The following is a 17,705-nucleotide window of genomic DNA, read 5'->3' as shown; positions in this document are numbered from 1 at the left end:
TCATGCTAGGTGAACCCGGCATAGTGTACTGTGGGACGATACCGCATTCCTCTAGGTATCTAGCAAATGGTCCTGGACGTTGTTCACCTGAACCATCATATCTACCGTAGTACTCACCACCACGATCAGATCTGACGGTTTTAATTCTTCTGTTGAGTTGATTCTCAACTTCAGCTTTATAGGCTTTGAACATGTCCAGAGACTCAGATTTTTCATGAATAAGATATAGGTGCCCATAACGTGAGTAATCGTCTATGAATGATATAAAATATTGTTGACCATTCCAGGATTCCGTAGGGAATGGCCCACAAATATCCGTATGTATCAATTCTAAGACATCCGAAGATCTGTTGGCACCTAATCTCTTCACTTTGGTCTGTTTTCCCTTGATACATTCAACACATACGTCGAAGTCCGAAAAATCAAGGGAATCCAAAATGCCATCAGACACAAGACGCTCAACTCTACCTTTTGAGATATGACCTAAGCGCTTATGCCATAATGTCGCCGAATTTTCCTTATTTAATTTACGCTTAGTACCACGTGATTCCACATGCAAGGATTCATTGTAAGAAGCAATTGTATCAAGCAAATATAGGTTGTCATAAATACTCAAGTAACCGGTTCCCACAACATTTGAATTAAAAGATAAACTGAATTGACTGTTTCCAAATGAACAAGAATAACCTGATTTGTCCAATACAGAAACAGAAACCAAATTCCGTCTAAAAGACGGTACTACAAAAGTATCTTTTAAATCCAAATAATAACCAGTTCCTAACAACAACCTAAAGTGCCCAATTGCTTCCACATCTACCGATTGTCCGTCGCCCACAAAGATGTGTCTTTCAACATCACTTGGCTTTCGGTAGCTCAGGCAACCCTGCATAGAAACACTTATGTGAGTAGTAGCACCAGAGTCTAACCACCAAGTGTTTCTAGGTACTGAAGCTAAATTAACCTCAGAACAGACCAAAGCAAGGAACGTACCCTTATTATCACGCCAGGCGTGATATTTTGTACAGTCCTTCTTTACATGTCCAGGCTTCTTACAGAAGAAACAACCCTGATTATCCTTATGTTGTTTCTTCTCAACTGGACCCTTAGCAGCTTCCTTATCATTCTTCCTTTTCTTGCCCTTATCCTTAGAGGCATAGGCCAAATGAGCACTTTCTGTCTTATCTTGCTTCAACCTGTCTTCTTCTTGCACACAGTATGAAATGAGCTCATTTAGAGTCCATTTCTCCTTTTGACAGTTATAACTGACCTTAAATTGGTTAAACTGTGCAGGAAGAGACAACAAAACCAGATGCACTAATAACTCGTCACAAAGATCGAGTTTAAGTGCCTTAAGCTTTGAAGCAATATGAGACATTTCCATAATGTACTCCCTGATATTTCCTTTGCCCTTATACTTCATTGAAATCAAGCGAGCTAAAAGCGTGCTTGTTTCTACCTTATCGTTTTTCGCAAAACGCTTCTCAATTTCGGCAAGGAAATCTTTAGCCTTAGTAATCCCTTCGGATTCTATGCCCCTGAAGGCTTCCGGAACGCCGCGCTTAATGATCATAAGACTCATGCGATTTGAACGCTCCCACTTCTCATGCTCCTTCTTTGCATCAGGAGTGCTTTCCGCATTGAGAGGTTGGGGTTGTTCAGTTCTTAATGCATAGTCAAGATCCATGCAGCCAAGAACAATTAATATGTTCTCTTTCCAAACCTTGAAGTTTGTCCCATTTAGCATGGGAATTGAGTTGATGTTAGCAGAAATTGTTGCAGCAGATGCATTAGCTGAAATAAAACAAAAGAATGCTCACATCAATAACCATAATCAATAAAATTCAAATAATGACAATCCCCATCCAAGATACCGACACAACATTAATATCAAGTCTTTGGACAGTAATATTAACTTGTAAGTGATACCTTGTTGCAATGATCAAACATTGACAATAACTCATGTCAAATAATGAAACTATCTTTGGATCGATTCATTATTCACATGTAAACCTTATAATTGTCACACGCTTATCATCGCAGATGTGTATACAGTCTAAATAAATATTAACCTTCCTTTGGGCCGATTAAATATTTACACGAAAGCATACACACAAACATCTCACATTCCTCATGAACAATCTACACAAGAGAGGTTACTTTGGCAACTTCTTGTTTTAATTAATCAATTGGAGTGAGAGACAACCTTAATACCTTAGTGTCATAATATTTGAATTAAAAAATTAATTAAAAACCGAATTAGATTTAAATTAAAAAAAAATTTAAATCAACTGAATTTCCAAAAACTTGATTGGTGTCTCACAGCTTAATTAGGGCCCATAACTTAATTGAATAAATTAAGTATACCAAAGTGGACCCATGAAAAAGCCGAGGCTTAACCATAATGAACACGAAGTTCCCTTAACTTCGAACGCGAGGTTCGACTGTATTGAGTACGAGACTCACTTAAGTACGAACGCGAGGTTCGTCTGAAAATGAACCGCAAAGTTCAACCTGAGCACGAACGCAATGTTCGACCTGAGAACGAACGCAAAGTTCGTTAAAAAATGAACGCAGAGTTCAACCTGAGAACGAACGCAAAGTTCGTTAAAAAATGAACGCAGAGTTCAACCTGAGTACGAACGCAATGTTCGACCAACGAACGCGAGGTTCGTTGAAATTGAGCTTGACGCTCACCTGAGTTGAACGCGAGGTTCACCTTAGAACGAACGCGAGGTTCGTTAAAATTGAGCTTGACGCTCACCTGAGTGGAACGCGAGGTTCACCTTAGAACGAACGCGAGGTTCGTTAAAATTGAGCTTGACGCTCACCTGAGTGGAACGCGAGGTTCACCTTAGAACGAACGCGAGGTTCGTTGAGCGCGAAGCTCGGTTAAAATTGAACGAACACGAGGTTCGTTTGAGGCAACCACTCCTTAATTTTCGCCATGAACCCTTAGGGTTTTAAACTGAAACCGCCGCCGCCAAACCCAAAAATCTTTGATTTTTATTTTCAAAACAGATCCAGAATTGGAAAAAATTGAAGAAAAAATCAAAGAAAAATCCAAAAAATTCCAAAAAGTTACTGTTCACCGACGATCTTTCAGTTACTGTTCATCCGAAAAACTTTTCGTTACTGTTCATCCGAACAAAAAAATTTTACTGTTCATCCGAACCCAAAAAATTTTACTGTTCATCCGAACCCAAAAAAATTGAATCTTTAACCAGAGATTTAAGATCAAAAACCCAATAAAACTTAAATCCCTAAGAATTAATCAAGGTGGCTCTGATACCACTTGTTAGATCTACATCATAAAACTTGAGATCTAAAACCATATAGCCATGATTAATTCAAAGAGATTAACAAGGATCTAAAAGAGCGGAAGCTTATACCTGAATCCATTGCTTGATCTTGATTTTGGGTTTTGGATCTTCTAACCTTAGAGTTTCTCTAGAACCGAATTTCTCTAGCTAGATGGGGGTGTAGAGAATTAGAGAATGTAACCCTAGGTTAGGGACCATAACCCCTTATTTATAGATGTTGTACTTTTGTAATTTAGCCCCTCAATAAATTACAATTACAACCTGGTATCTGCACATATAACCCCATGATTATATTTAAATACCCATTAACCCAACTTAATTGATCACTTTAGTGGGTTATCCTGAAAGATAGCAATACACATTGATTAATCATATGTGCCCACAAATAGATTTATTAGATTAAATCCAACATTACCCTCTCCTACATGATTTCTATAAATCTTAGAGACTAAAATAGCGTACTGATATTTTTAGTAGGATCATGTTTACAATATGTTTTTTTCACTAGCAATATTATGATATTAATATAGATATTTTGATCTGATATTATTTATATACAAAAAATAATACGATTAATAATTTTATATAGGAAAAATAACCAGATGGCTATTAACTTTGACATTAATATCATAATATTATTGGTAAAAGAAAAAAAATACTATATCAAAATAAAGTCCTACTAAAAATGGCAACTTGATAATTTAGCTCAGACCTTATGTAAGTTTTGAGTATATTTCTTATCAGAACGCTCCAGGTGAGGGAGTAATCTCATCCATTCGTGAGGAAGTAAAATATCGATACTGTCCCTCCTGTGCATCTGTGCGGCGCTGGAGGTTCTAAGAAGATTCGTACGCGTAAATTTCTGTATTTACCTCTTTGGGTGTCTCTATGGGTTCAAAAAACACGGTCCTAGAAAATTATCCCCTCTCATCCTTCGCTTCCACGCTAACAAAAAATGATCCCACGGCCCACCGCATCGCACTATATCCACTTTCCATCGGACTTCGCCATAAAAAACAAAAAAACTGAAAGCAGGACCAAAACACAATTTACACGCAACCGAGAACTTTCTTGACCCCGCGCGCGCGTGACTCGCACGCCCCCCCCTCAACCTCCAAACCCTCTCCGAAGAAACCCCCGCATATTCCCTCTTCAACCGACAAAAACCCTCGAAATCAATGGCGGAGCCGTCGCTCTTCGCGAATTTCCCCCAATTCGAGCCCTCCGATTTCTCCCTCAACGACCCCAATCTCTTCGCTGCCGACGATCAGGTAGGGATCACCTCCGATCTCGATCTCGACGGTTTCGACCTCGATTTCTCCGTCGAAGATCTCCTTCTTCCTTCATCCGACGACAATGAAGAGGGATCGAATTCGAAGTCCAACTCCAATTCGAATGTTACCAGTGATTCCAGTCCCGATTCAGGTTCGAATCCGGGATCGCCGGAATCCGGCAACTCCTCGGCGGCGTCGGGCGTTATCGTCAACCAGGAAGTGAAGCAGGAGGATGAAGAGAATTTGAGGCTGAAAAGGAAATTAGATGATGACGATAGAGTTGAAAACACTAGCCCTAACCCTGGCCCTAATTGTAAACCTAGCAGTAGAAGTCTTAAGATCCGGCGATCTGATGAGGTGAGCTCGCCGTCGCCGTCTTCTTTCAGTGCGGGGACCGACGAGGACGAGAAGAGGAAGGCGAGGTTGATGAGGAACAGAGAGAGCGCGCAGCTGTCGAGGCAGAGGAAGAAGCACTACGTGGAGGAGTTAGAGGAGAAGGTGAAGATTATGAATTCTACAATTGCTGATTTGAATGGGAAGATCTCTTTTTTTATGGCGGAGAACGCGAGATTGCACCAGCAGTTGAATGGGAATGGAGGAGGAAATGGTGGTATTGGGAATGGTAATGGTAATCCTCCTCCTGCTGTTTATCCACCGACGGTTCCTCCACCGTATCATTTTCCGTGGATTCCTTATCCTGGGTATGGGATGAGGCCCAATGGTCCTCCAGTTCCTTACGTCCCGATACCGAGGTTGAAGCCTCAGCAGCCTGCTTCAGCTCCCAGGGCAAAGAAAACCGAGAGCAAGAAGGGAGACAAGACCAAGAAGGTTGCAAGTGTCAGCCTGCTCGGGCTGTTATTTATTATGATGGTATTTGGGGGCGTCTTCAATTTTGGATTAGAAGGGAGTAGGGATAAGGTTTATGGCGGAGTAAGTGGCAGTAATGGTAGGGTTTTGAGTGTTAAAGGGCGCGGAAGCAGTTTGAATAATACTGAGGAATTTAGACGGTCTATAGGAAAGATGAATCAGAAGGAAATGGAAGGATCAGGAGCGAAGCATAATTCTAGTGAGAGTCTGCCTGCATTACTTTATGTACCAAGAAATGGGAAGCATGTGGAGATTAATGGTAATTTGATAATACATTCAGTCCTTGCCAGCGAAAGGTCCATGGCGCAAGCAAAATCTAGAGAGCAAGGAAAGGAATCATCAGGGAAAGAAGGCACTAGTTTGGTGATCCCAGGTAATGTGGCTTCTGCATTGGCTGTTCGTAAAGGTCCAGTGGATGTGGGGAGGCATTCTGAGAGATATAGGAACTCTGCTGAACGGCAAAGAGCTCTTGCTTCAGATTCTTATGATGCATACAGAGACAACATGAAATCAACTCTAGCTGACGGGCCGCTTCAGCAATGGTTCCGTGAAGGATTAGCAGGTAAATGATACCCAATTATCTTACAAATTTCTGTTTAAGTGTGTATTAGTTTATAGGCAATTGATCTATTTGAATTGGCAGACCATGATAGTATTTGTTTTATTGGGATGTCTAAGAACTATGTCTTTATGTGCTCCTGGAGATGATAATCTAAATTAGAAGATAGCAAAAAGACATAAATCAGATTTTTGCGTTGGCCTGTCACACTGTTGTCAGTAGTATCTGTTGTTTTTTGGGGTAGGAGGATTGCTAAGGCATACTGCAATAGGGAAAAAGATTGTCAAAAATGGATAGATGTGCATTACTGGGTCCATCTTTAGGTGATGTGATAGATGCGAGCAGCCCATACAGAAATGTAAAATTTTCTCCATTACTAATAAAGAATTTGATTGTTATTTTAAAATGCATCAACTGGGATGTTAATGTACATGCTTGCATGTGCATGGGCTTGTATGGATAGGAGGTGGTAGGAGAATTTCTTGTATTGTTAGCAGGTGATAGGAGATTTTGGAGCGCAAATGTGTGTCATTCATGTTGATTAGGGTCTTACGTCCAGTCTAGGATATCATGCAGATTGTGTGTTTCTCATCCAGAAAGACAAGTTATAGATCATGGATCGTGATATAGGGTTCTAAAACAAAGTTTCAAGGTTAACTTTTGAGATGTATTAATGTTTGATAATCCGTAATAGATCCGAGTATATTCAAGAATCAAATGTGTAGTTTCAGTGTAGTGTTTCTCGAAAACGACATATAAGGGGATAACATAAAATCAACTCTGGCTTATTGATCCTCTCAACAGTGGTCCGTTGAAGGATGGGAAACTGTGGCATACAATGGTCTTACACTCTTACTTGTTACCGTCCATTTATGTGCTTGCTAATTCTATCTGGAAAATGATCATGACTTTCTAATCCTTAAGTTTTGCTATGCTGAACATAAATGGCTTTATACTTTTACTGGAATTTCTTGGAAACTGTGCTTCATGGTAAGGTTTTCCAGGATACAGCGACTAGATTAGATTAGAGTGCCAACTTACAGAGATTAGATCTTTGCAAGTTAGGTGGATTGTCACACACTTGTATTAATGGCTTTGGTTAGAGATCAAGAGGAATGCCAAGTTTACTTGAGCAGAAATAGTCTTGTCAAAGAGGAAGGATGTGGAATACACCATCTTTTAAGGTAGTGATCCAAACTCTTACAGTTTAAATTGGATGCAAGTATATGCTAGCTTGTAAACGCTGATATCAATTAGCGCTCCATTATCCAGAAAGACGAGTGATATGTGTTCATTATCAGAAAATACAAGTGATAGGTTATGAATCATAATTCATGGTTTAAAATATACTTCAAATTTGGAATATGTGTTCTAGGATATAGGAATCTGTTGATTGAAGTTTGAAAAGCACCCACTAGATTGGAGTATAAATGGGAATAGAACGGTTGAAATTAAGGGTAGCTTCTTTGGGCACTACATTAATGAGTACTACTAAACAAGAAATGTTATAGGTTGTAACTATAGAAAGTTCATATGAGATAAATTTAGAAATCTATGGAGAGAGAATGTAGAGAAAGGGAAAGCCTGAAGACCAAAAGAAAAACTTCTATTTCTTGAAACTATCTTGAGAAAACTTCACCACTATTTTAATATACCTTATATTAAAAATTCATGGAAATTCGAAGATGCGATCATATGACTCGCCCGGAGCTTCGCTAAAGTAAAGTGACTCTGTTCACGTAAGCCATTTTGTTACTGCTAAACCAGCTGCGATATCCCTGATAACAACTCAGACTGGCTTATAATTGCTAACAAGATGTAAACCTTGCTTTGGTGACGTGCGCTGACTGCGCACATCATACATTCGTGAAAGCTATTTCACAGGATAAAGGCGCTGACCATATTTTCCTATTCCTAGCGCAATGTCCTAGGAAAGATTGGAAGTGCACTTGTTAATTCAATTTAGAAGCTATTGGAGGTTATTATTCTAGTACAGTAGATGATGGTTCTGGTATCTAATTTAGTATGGGATGCATAATTTTGGTTGGGACCATGTCAAATACAATGGTGAGACTAATGATATTTAAATTATTCTGCTGTTGAAGAATTCAAGTCGAGTTGCAAAATAGAGGCGAGTCTTTGTAGATCGGGAAGCTAATTAGTTTGATACTAAACATTGACCTTTAACCCAATTCATTTGTAGGATAAAATTCGGGATCATATAGTCCGCTTAAACAAATTTAGGATAAAGGTTTTCTTGTTGCTTGTTTCTGTTGATACATATGACACGATTAAACATTGCATCATATGCCTCTTTGTTTTTTTTCTTTATTTTCTCTTGAATGGTCGAATATGAGTTTTGCTACACTATTACGATTCAAGTGGTTTGATCTGCGTTAGTGTCTACAAAATATGTTTGTGTATCTTTGGTGGGTTTATGACTCTATTTGCTTGATAGGAATAATCAACGATTTACATTTCTATTATTTTACTCCCAGTTCTCTCTTGAGATATTGTTTGGTCATTGCTTCCTTGTTGAGTAATGCTTTTCTTCTGAAATTAGTCTGCTCTGCTATCCGTTTTGCTGATTGTCCTGATCTTGATGTATGCCACAACATCAAGTTTCTAAAAAAGTAGGGATGATAATATAGGTTAGCCTGAAACTACATATCAATTGTGTATACCTGCTCTAAGATTAGATTGTACAAGATGTGAGGGAAGTAGGAGAAGTAAGTGTTTAAGACATCAATTTCCAAACCAACTTATGTTCAAATCATTAACAGAACATGGGAGAAATAGAAGAGAAGACAGAAGCTGGTGTTGCCATCTGATCTTTTGCTGATATTCATGTTGGAGCAGCTGCATATATCAATTTGTCTCTTATTTCCTTCATCTTGCTCTTCCCTATTCTTCTCTGTTCTTCCCAGATCTTGTCTTTTTAATCCTTTTTTAGTTCTCTTAATCTTTGTTTTTCCAAAGCTTCTTCTGTCCTCTGCCGTGTAGACATTCTGAATTCATGGACAGAGCCTCAATTCAAAACCCACACCAATTCTCCCTCCCTCCCTCTCTGACCATTTCTCGTAGTGGCTTCATTGTCTATCAAATGGAGAGGAACCCAGTAGAAAAAAGAGGACTCCTATTATTTTCTTCACACAATCTGTTATACTAAACATCAACTATCTAGGACCTTTTGTTACCTTTTATTTGAAGTTTTGTTTAAAGTTTTTTATGTTTGTGCTAGTCTATGACTTTTTCTGCTGGTTACCTGTTCTTGAAGATTCTGTTTCAATCTTTATCATGTAGGAGAAGAGGGTTGTAAGTTGGTTTGTACAGTAGCCAATCTTTTCATTGACAACTTCACATTGCCCTATTCAATGACTGCTGGCACTGTTAAGATTTCGAAATGCAATGTTTAGTCCCTTTGCGCAGATAACTTCCACTTTTTTTAATAAGATTTGAGATATATATACAAGTATGTTTGCTTATATAGAGTTGAGAAGAAATACTTTGTTAGTGCATGCAAATCCGATGGTGGTATTTGACCTTTATATGTTGTTCTAATAGCTTGCTTTTTTAACTACATTAACTGAACATTCATTCATTCAACAAATTGAAACCAATTGTTAACTTAGCTGAACTTTCTTATATTAAAGAAAGCTTGCCAAAATGTATTATCATGCTTGATGCGGTATTTTTTTTAGCACAATTCCGATATATAGTTGGAACTGCTTATTTTGGGTGGAGTAGCAACTACGAACTGTTACATCCTATTTGCTACTACTAGGCATGGAGGTCTAGTGTAACCAAGCAACGATTTTTGAGTATATTATATTTGAAGCTGCATGCAGCTTCATTTGCAGGCAACCACACATACTCTGAATGCTGATAATGGCTGACCATATCAGGCACCATCTGTATTAAACTAAGGTTAATTATTTAGATATAAGAAATGAGACACATTCAGATATTATGTAGAAATTTGACGAGACGTTGTATAGTTCTTTTCCAAACTATAGAAGAATATTATCAGCTAAACTTTTAGCGTAAGTGCAATTTTTTGTTACTATATTGTTAGAATGTGTCTGGTCTTATCGATTTTCAAAGTATGAGTTGTGTAAACTATGCCTCACATTGTAACCCTTATCCCTGAAAACGTCGATATGGTTCGAATTTCTGTTCTAGTATCTCTTTCTCATGTATTTTGCAATCAACTTTATGCAGTTTGTGTATTATAGGCCAAATATTTGAAAAAAGCCATAGCGTATGGTTCGAATTTCTGCGCTCTCTGTTGTTGAGTCTAGGATTGTTTTCTTTGGCAGGTCCAATATTAAGTTCGGGCACATGCACTGAAGTGTTCCAGTTTGAAGTCTCACCATCTACCATCGTTCCGGCAACACCAGTGGCTAATACAACTGATAAGCTTCCCACGGGCAAAATAAAAAACCGAAGGATACTCTATGGTCAGTCAATTCCATTAAATGGATCAAGTCTAAATGAGACGGAGCACTTTGGGAAAGCAACAGAGAGCAGCAAAACCTTCAATGGTAACAACTCAGCGACCTCCATGGTCGTCTCAGTTATGGCTGATCCAAGAGAAGCCGGTGATGGAGATGGTGATGGAATGATCAGACCAAAATCACTTTCTCGTATATTTGTTGTGGTCCTCATGGACAGCGTCAAGTATGTTACTTATTCTTGCATGCTTCCGTTGAAAACCCATGGCCCTCATCTAGTAAACTAACTTCTGTAAGGCGCACAGAGAGCTCTTTTTTTTTGGAACTTGTTGTATTAGAACAAAGTGCTTTCTTATAGTTAAAGTTGACTTAATCAGATACGTACATAAGGGTACTGAAGCAGCTGAAACTTTTTTGAGGCCCCGAGTACGAGGAAAACGGTACCAGCCATGGCCCGAAGGGAGCCACTCTTCGCGCCTCAGCACCATCTATAAGTCCGGTGATTGTTCGGCACAGTATTCTATTCATTGATATAAAATCACTCCGTTGCGACAAGGCTGTGTCGATTTTTGGCCGGTATACATGTACTTATACGGTGGTAGGGTTATCTGTTGGTGGTTCATCTTTTGTGGTGCGTCAGTTTGTGTTGGGGGGATCTTGTGCTTGTCTAAGATTCCGGCCGCATATAGTTGTGATGACAATAAAAAGTGGCACGCGTCTCTTTTTAATGAATAGTGGGGGTTGATTACAGGAGGAAGATCGACGGAGGGTCTCTCGAACTTTAGTCGTGCGCTGCGCATACTATTCAAGAGGGTCAAAGAAGGGTCTTTGCTTGATGGCCGCAAATCGCACTACCGATGGAATCCTGGACTTTTCTTTGGGGTTATGATGTGCGATTAAAACATTTGATTCCCGGCCCAATAATTACGGTGATAAAATATTTCGGTGGATACGTGCTACCTGCTTTTTTGTAAGATTCTCTGGGCTTTCGGTAAACTCCAAGTGTATATATCTTCAGCGGTGGGTAGCTTGTCTTCTGAGAACGAAAACGATGAGGGTGCGTGGTTGAGTGGACGTGTGCGTGGATGCAGAGGACAGGGGAGGACACGTGGATGCAATCCGAACCACTTCGGTCACATCTCAATTATTTTCGTAACAGGATAGTTTGTAGATGTGAAACTTTGTTTCTATGAAAGTATAATTACCTATCATTTATGTTCTTCATTTACGTCTCTAGCTCCGGAACATGTGACAAGGGGTTATGTGTTTCCATCAGATCCCAAACTTCCGTTGAAATCACGCGACCCGTTAAGAGTCGAAAACATTTGCCCAGAACATGTTGGCACAAGATTGTCGCATGATCGAGTTTAAAAGTTCAGAAGGTTAACACTGTCGCGTAACCCGGAGGTGCATACGCTAACAAATTGAAGTAGCTATATTTTATGAGGATAAAAGCAGGTATCATATGATTCTGCGTAATACATGAACATTGGGTGAGAAACTATCTATTCTTGAATTAGCGCGGTTAAACAAGCTTGTTCAGCCTTCGATATTTTGGAAGGTTGCTCTTCCCTTGCCGCAGCCCAACAAAGAGTTAAATATGCGGGTACTATATGTCAAGACATGGATTAAGATATATGTTAATATGTGATGTGATCCTTTGAAAGACGAGTCTAAAAAGTTTGTTGTCTTTGTTATTGTAGAAAAAATAAAAGTGACACAAGACTCCCAGAAAGCTCCCTTACTCCCAGATTTTATTAATGATGAATTTCTTTCTTTTTTTTTGTATTTATTACAAGCTGTAGCAATGATATATGTTTTTTTATACAAGGAGAAGCAAATACAATTAAGCTAACTGCTCAAGAAAAGGAAACAAATAAAACTGCTAATCTCCTAAAGATGGAAACAGTGAAATATCAGCAGATAATATTCCAAAAATGCTTCTACCAGCTTATATGTTGCGCAACCGTTATGTCATGATTCCTGATGATATATATCTTCACAATAATTTAAAGTTACGGAGAGACTATAAATGTACATTCATACATTCATACCATAATCTAAAGCAAAGAGACAGGGCCTCATTGACTCCACCCCAGCAGCAGCTTTATTGCTCTCAAACTGAGAGAGGCAGGGGCTCAAGCTCACTGTTGCTCTCAGCAATGGAGAGCAAAAATGGAGGAGAGAAGAAGAAAGCAAAGCAAGGAGGGTTCAAGACTATGCTATTTATACTTGGTTAGCGCTGTGATTTTTAATTTTTCATAATCCCACTTTACATTTTGTGTTTGCTTACCGTAAAATTTAGACACGGCATTCGGACAAATAAAAATTCGTCATGAATTAGTTCTTGTGTATGGATTTGTTTTTCTCAAATATAATAAGTGCTACAAACTTCAAATTTGATGTTAACTAGAAATTTCCTTGAAAAAAGAGAATGATGTTAACCATTTTGTGCTTCAATGTTCAAGTGCTGGTATTTTCCCTATGTTTTTTTCTTATTAATTTACCAGGAGTAGATTAAAGCACAAAAATTCTAGCATTAAAACCTCAAATAAAGATCTCACAGGACATGATGACTTACAGCTTGCTGGTCATCCGTCGAACTGGCAAAATGTTTAGCATCATGATTCTATACACAACTACTACATCTCTCACTAATTAATTTGTTAGTAGTTCTTCTTTAATTATTGAGGAGTTTTCCATTCTTGCGCACATTTGTCTTCATGTGCTCAGCTTGACTGCATCCCTGCTCACTTGCAGGAAATGATATCTGTGATAAGTTTGCAACTGCTGGATTCAATGCAAACATGGTCTCGTACTTGACCAGCCAGTTGCATTTGCCTCTAGTTACAGCCTCCAACACCCTCAGCAACTTGAGTGGCACTTCCAGCCTCACCACTATCATCGGTGCTCTGATCGCCGACTCCTTTGCTGGCCGTTTCTGGACCATCACCGTTGGCTCGCTCATCTATCAGCTGGTACGCATGTACAATCTTAAAACAGTTACATATTTAAGGTCTGTCTGGTATGTTGCAACCGCAATTACAATGCAAATGTCAGTTCCGTGCAGCTGCAGTTGCTGTAAATGTTGTGGCATGCAATTGTACTTGTAGCTATGGGAATTTTAAAATTTTCTTTTTGAATTCTATTCTGGTGTAGTTGCAATTGAGTCGCGACTTAAAACTCGCTGCTCAAAATGATTGAAACTGATACTCCCATCCAAATTTGCATTAGTCGTGAACACATCTGGGGGCCTTTTGCATCTGCATTTATTGGTCGTACGTGAAACAAGAAGACGGAATCATGGAATTGTCCCAAAATGTCTCATTTGCATGCAATTGCATTTACAAGCTTTGCAGTTAGAGCGAAAGTATTCACTCAATATTATGGCTGATGCCTTATCAACATCAAAAAACTTAATTTTACAGGGAATGATCACTCTCACAATATCAGCTATCCTCCCTGCTCTCCGCCCACCGCCGTGCACACCACCTGACGTTTGCCACCGTCCATCAACATTCCAACTCCTAGTCCTCTACTCCTCCCTCATCCTAACCTGCATTGGCGCTGGAGGCATCAGACCCTGTGTTGTTACATTCGGCGCAGACCAATTTGAACTCGACAAGACACGAACAAGCACAAGGAAATGGAACTATTTCAGTCTCTACTACTTCGCATTGAGCGTGTCTCATCTCTTAGCCCTTACTTTGGTTGTGTATATCCAAGACAATGTTGGTTGGGGATGGGGGTTTGGGATTCCTAGCATGGTGATGTTCGTGTCGGTTGTTGTGTTTGTGATTGGATATCCGCTGTATATAAAAATTAAGCCTGCAGGGAGCCCGATGACACGGTTGACACAAGTATTGATTGCTGCTTTCAAGAAGAGGAAGATTGCGAAGCCTGAAGACCCGAGTCTTTTGTTTGTTGATAAGGAATTGGATGCTGATATTTCAACTGGAGGGAGGCTTATCCATACTGAACAGCTTCGGTGAGTGCACATCTCGAGCAATACTCAAGTAGCATGAAATGTTGAATTGGATGTTCCTAGAGTTGAACAGCGCATTAACTTACTTATACATGCAGAATGGAATACGATCAAACTATAAAAACACAATTTTGATGAATTTCAAAATCATGAAGTTTTGCATATTGAGCAGACCCATAGGCCACATTGATAACATGTTTTCAGTGAAATGGACAAAATTTAGCCTGTTTGTTTTAGCAGAGAAATGTGAAAACAATAACAGGATCCAATAAAGACTTGCTACTATACACACCAAAAAGAATTATAGGCGTAATACAATAAAGAGCATGTAATAGTAATAAGGAAATGACATGAGACTAGAACCTCAATGCATTCTTGATACTGAACCCTTAAAATATGTAATAGTAATAAGGAAATGACATGAGACTAGAACCTCAATGCATTCTTGATACTGAACCCTTAAAATATGACCCTGATCATGCATTTTTATTTGAGACTAGAACCTCAATGCATTCTTGATACTGAACCCTTAAAATATGACCCTGATCATGCATTTTTATTTTCATGGTTTACAACTTAGTTAACATGAAATGATGAATTGGAGTCCACTCTGAAAGCAAGTCTAATTCCTAAAATTGAACAAATTGGATAAAATTATTCGATAAAAAATCGACTCTGATGAATCTCAACACGGTTTTATTTCATGAAATTTGTATAATGAGCAGACCCTCAACTACATAACCTTCTGATGAATCTCAACACGGTTTTATTTCATGAAATTTGTATAATGAGCAGACCCTCAACTACATAACCTTGATAACTTATTACTTTCAGTAAAATGGTATAATGAGCAGACCCTCAACTACATAACCTTGATAACTTATTACTTTCAGTAAAATGGACAACACTCGGCTTGTTTCTTTCAGCAATGTTTTGCTGACATTATACCCTGAAACTGATATCCCTACATCATGGAAATTCATTCATGGATTGGTCAAGGTTCCTCGATCAAGCTGCAATCATTACTGATGGCGACATGACTGACTCTGGCAAGACAAGGCTCTGGAGACTATCGACAGTGCACCGGGTAGAAGAACTGAAGTCAGTTATACGCTTGATCCCAATTTGGTCCGTTGGGATCTTGACTGTGACTGCAGCCTCCCACAACCACTCCTTCGCGATAATTCAAGCAAAGGCGATGAACCGCCATCTCACACCTAACGGTTTCCAAATCCCTGCAGCATCCATGTCCATCTTCGCCACTGTAATGATGATCATCGGCCTTCCACTCTATGATAAAGTCATAGTCCCTATATCTCGCCAATTCAAACAATCAGGGTTCACATATCTACACAGGATCGGAATTGGGCTAGCGATCCAAGTTCTAGCCATTGTATTGGCTGCACTGGTGGAGCATAAAAGGAAGTTAACTGTAACTGCTCCGATCAGTGTATTCTGGTTAGTACCACAGTACGCGGTCCATGGGCTCGCTGAATCGTTCATTCAAGTCGGACACATGGAGTTTTTGTACGATCAGTCGCCGGAGAGCATGAAGAGCACGGCAGTGGCGCTGTTCAACCTTGCCGCGTCCGTGGGGAACTATATGGGGACTGCACTTGTGACTGCGGTGAGTGAGTATACGAAGAAGAGAGGAGATTGGTTGCAGGATGATATTAATAGGGGGAAGTTGGATTCCTATTATTGGTTGGTGACAGTGTTGCAAGTGATTAATCTTGGGTATTATCTTGTTTGTGCAAAATTATATACTTATAAGACGTTGGAAGTTGATGGAGTAGAGAAAGGAGGAGGTTCTGTTGGAGATTTGGAGCTTGTTAATAGTGTTCAAGACTGATTAAAAGTTGACTTGGTAAATGATATTTTGCTGATATTTCTGATGTAATTGCAGATTTTCGTTAGCTAAAATTTCGGTCTTTGGTTTTATTTTGTTAGTGGAGTAGTGGCTAATAAATCTGAAAGTAGTTCAGAGTTTTATGATGATTCAGTTGTTTTGTAAGGCTATAAAATGTACTTTCAGTTTATGAATAAAGGGTAGCAAAATCTTCTCCTCTTTTTTTTTCCAACATGGTATCAGAGCTACAGTTTTCTTGGGTTCGTGAGGATTTAAAAAAATAGAGTGATCAACCTTTGTTTTTTAATGGCATCCAATATTTTTTCGCTTCCATACCCCATCCTCAATAGAGACAATTATCAATCTTGGGCTATCAAGATGAAATCTCATTTGAAAGCTTTGAGTTTATGGGAGGTTGTTGAGAGTGACTATGAGCCGAACCCTCTTCCACAAAATCCAACCCCCAAATCAAAAAGCACGACGAAGAAAAAGTAAAGAAGCCAAAAGCCCTCTCCTGTATTCATTCAGCTGTGTCGGACGGAATCTTCACAAGTATAATGACTTGTGAATCACCTAAGGAGGCGTGAGAGATGTTAAAGGAATAGTTCGAGGGCAACGATCAAACAAAATTGATGCAAGTTCTGAATCTCAAAAGGGAATTTGAGATGCAAAAGATGAAGAAATGCGAGACCATCAAAGAGTATGTCGGTAAGCTTATGGCTATTGTCAATCAAATTAGATTGCTTGGTGAAACATTTTCAAATGAAAGAGTGGTTGATAAGATTTTAGTGACTGTTCCCGAAAGGTGAGAGTCCAAAATTTTCTCACTTGAAGATTCTATAGACCTATCCAAAATAACTCTAATGAATTTAGTCAATGCCCTCAGTGTTGTAGGCCAAAGGAGATCAATGAGGAAGGAAGAAAATGGTGAAAAAATTGAAGAAGCCTTATTAGCCAAAACTTCCTCTTCAAAAGGGAAAGACAAAGACATCCAATGCAACCATTGTAAGAAACTTGGCCATGAGGAGAAGGATTGTTGGCATAAAGGAAAACCTCAATGTCACAAATGCAAGAGATTTGATCATATCCAAAAATATTGCCGATATAATGGTGAAGAACAAGCAAACATGGCACAAGCAGTTGAAGAAGAAATTTTATTCTAGGAATCATGGTGAGATGTGCACCATGGAGAGATTGAGACAAGTTCTCTATCAATATTTGTGGAGAGATGTGTTCCTTTAAGAGAATATTGGTGATTATGTGCTGTTGGATTTAAATCTAATTAAATCTATTTGTGGGCACATATGATTATTCTGTGTGTATTGCTATCCTTCAGGATAACCACTAAAATGATCAGTTAATTTGGGTTAATGGGTATTTAAATAAATCATGGGGTT

At 39.0% G+C, this 17,705-nt stretch overlaps 2 protein-coding genes across 2 annotated transcripts; both read left to right on the top strand.

The window, feature by feature from the left end:
• On the top strand, positions 4,366 to 11,194 carry LOC109848320 (bZIP transcription factor 39-like). Its single transcript, XM_020417764.1, has 2 exons — positions 4,366 to 6,023; positions 10,340 to 11,194. Exons 1-2 carry the CDS (start codon positions 4,499 to 4,501, stop codon positions 10,759 to 10,761), a joined length of 1,947 nt encoding a protein of 648 aa, XP_020273353.1. The 5' UTR covers positions 4,366 to 4,498; the 3' UTR covers positions 10,762 to 11,194.
• On the top strand, positions 12,541 to 16,473 carry LOC109850486 (protein NRT1/ PTR FAMILY 3.1-like). Its single transcript, XM_020420497.1, has 4 exons — positions 12,541 to 12,709; positions 13,235 to 13,452; positions 13,903 to 14,462; positions 15,459 to 16,473. The coding sequence occupies exons 1-4, from the start codon at positions 12,637 to 12,639 to the stop codon at positions 16,309 to 16,311; spliced, it is 1,704 nt and encodes a 567-aa protein (XP_020276086.1). The 5' UTR covers positions 12,541 to 12,636; the 3' UTR covers positions 16,312 to 16,473.

The sequence above is a fragment of the Asparagus officinalis genome, chromosome 7, assembly GCF_001876935.1.
Source record: "Asparagus officinalis chromosome 7, Aspof.V1, whole genome shotgun sequence".
Lineage (NCBI taxonomy): Eukaryota > Viridiplantae > Streptophyta > Magnoliopsida > Asparagales > Asparagaceae > Asparagus > Asparagus officinalis.
Note: the sequence above shows the minus strand (reverse complement) of the source record. Positions and strands in the feature narration are given on the sequence as shown.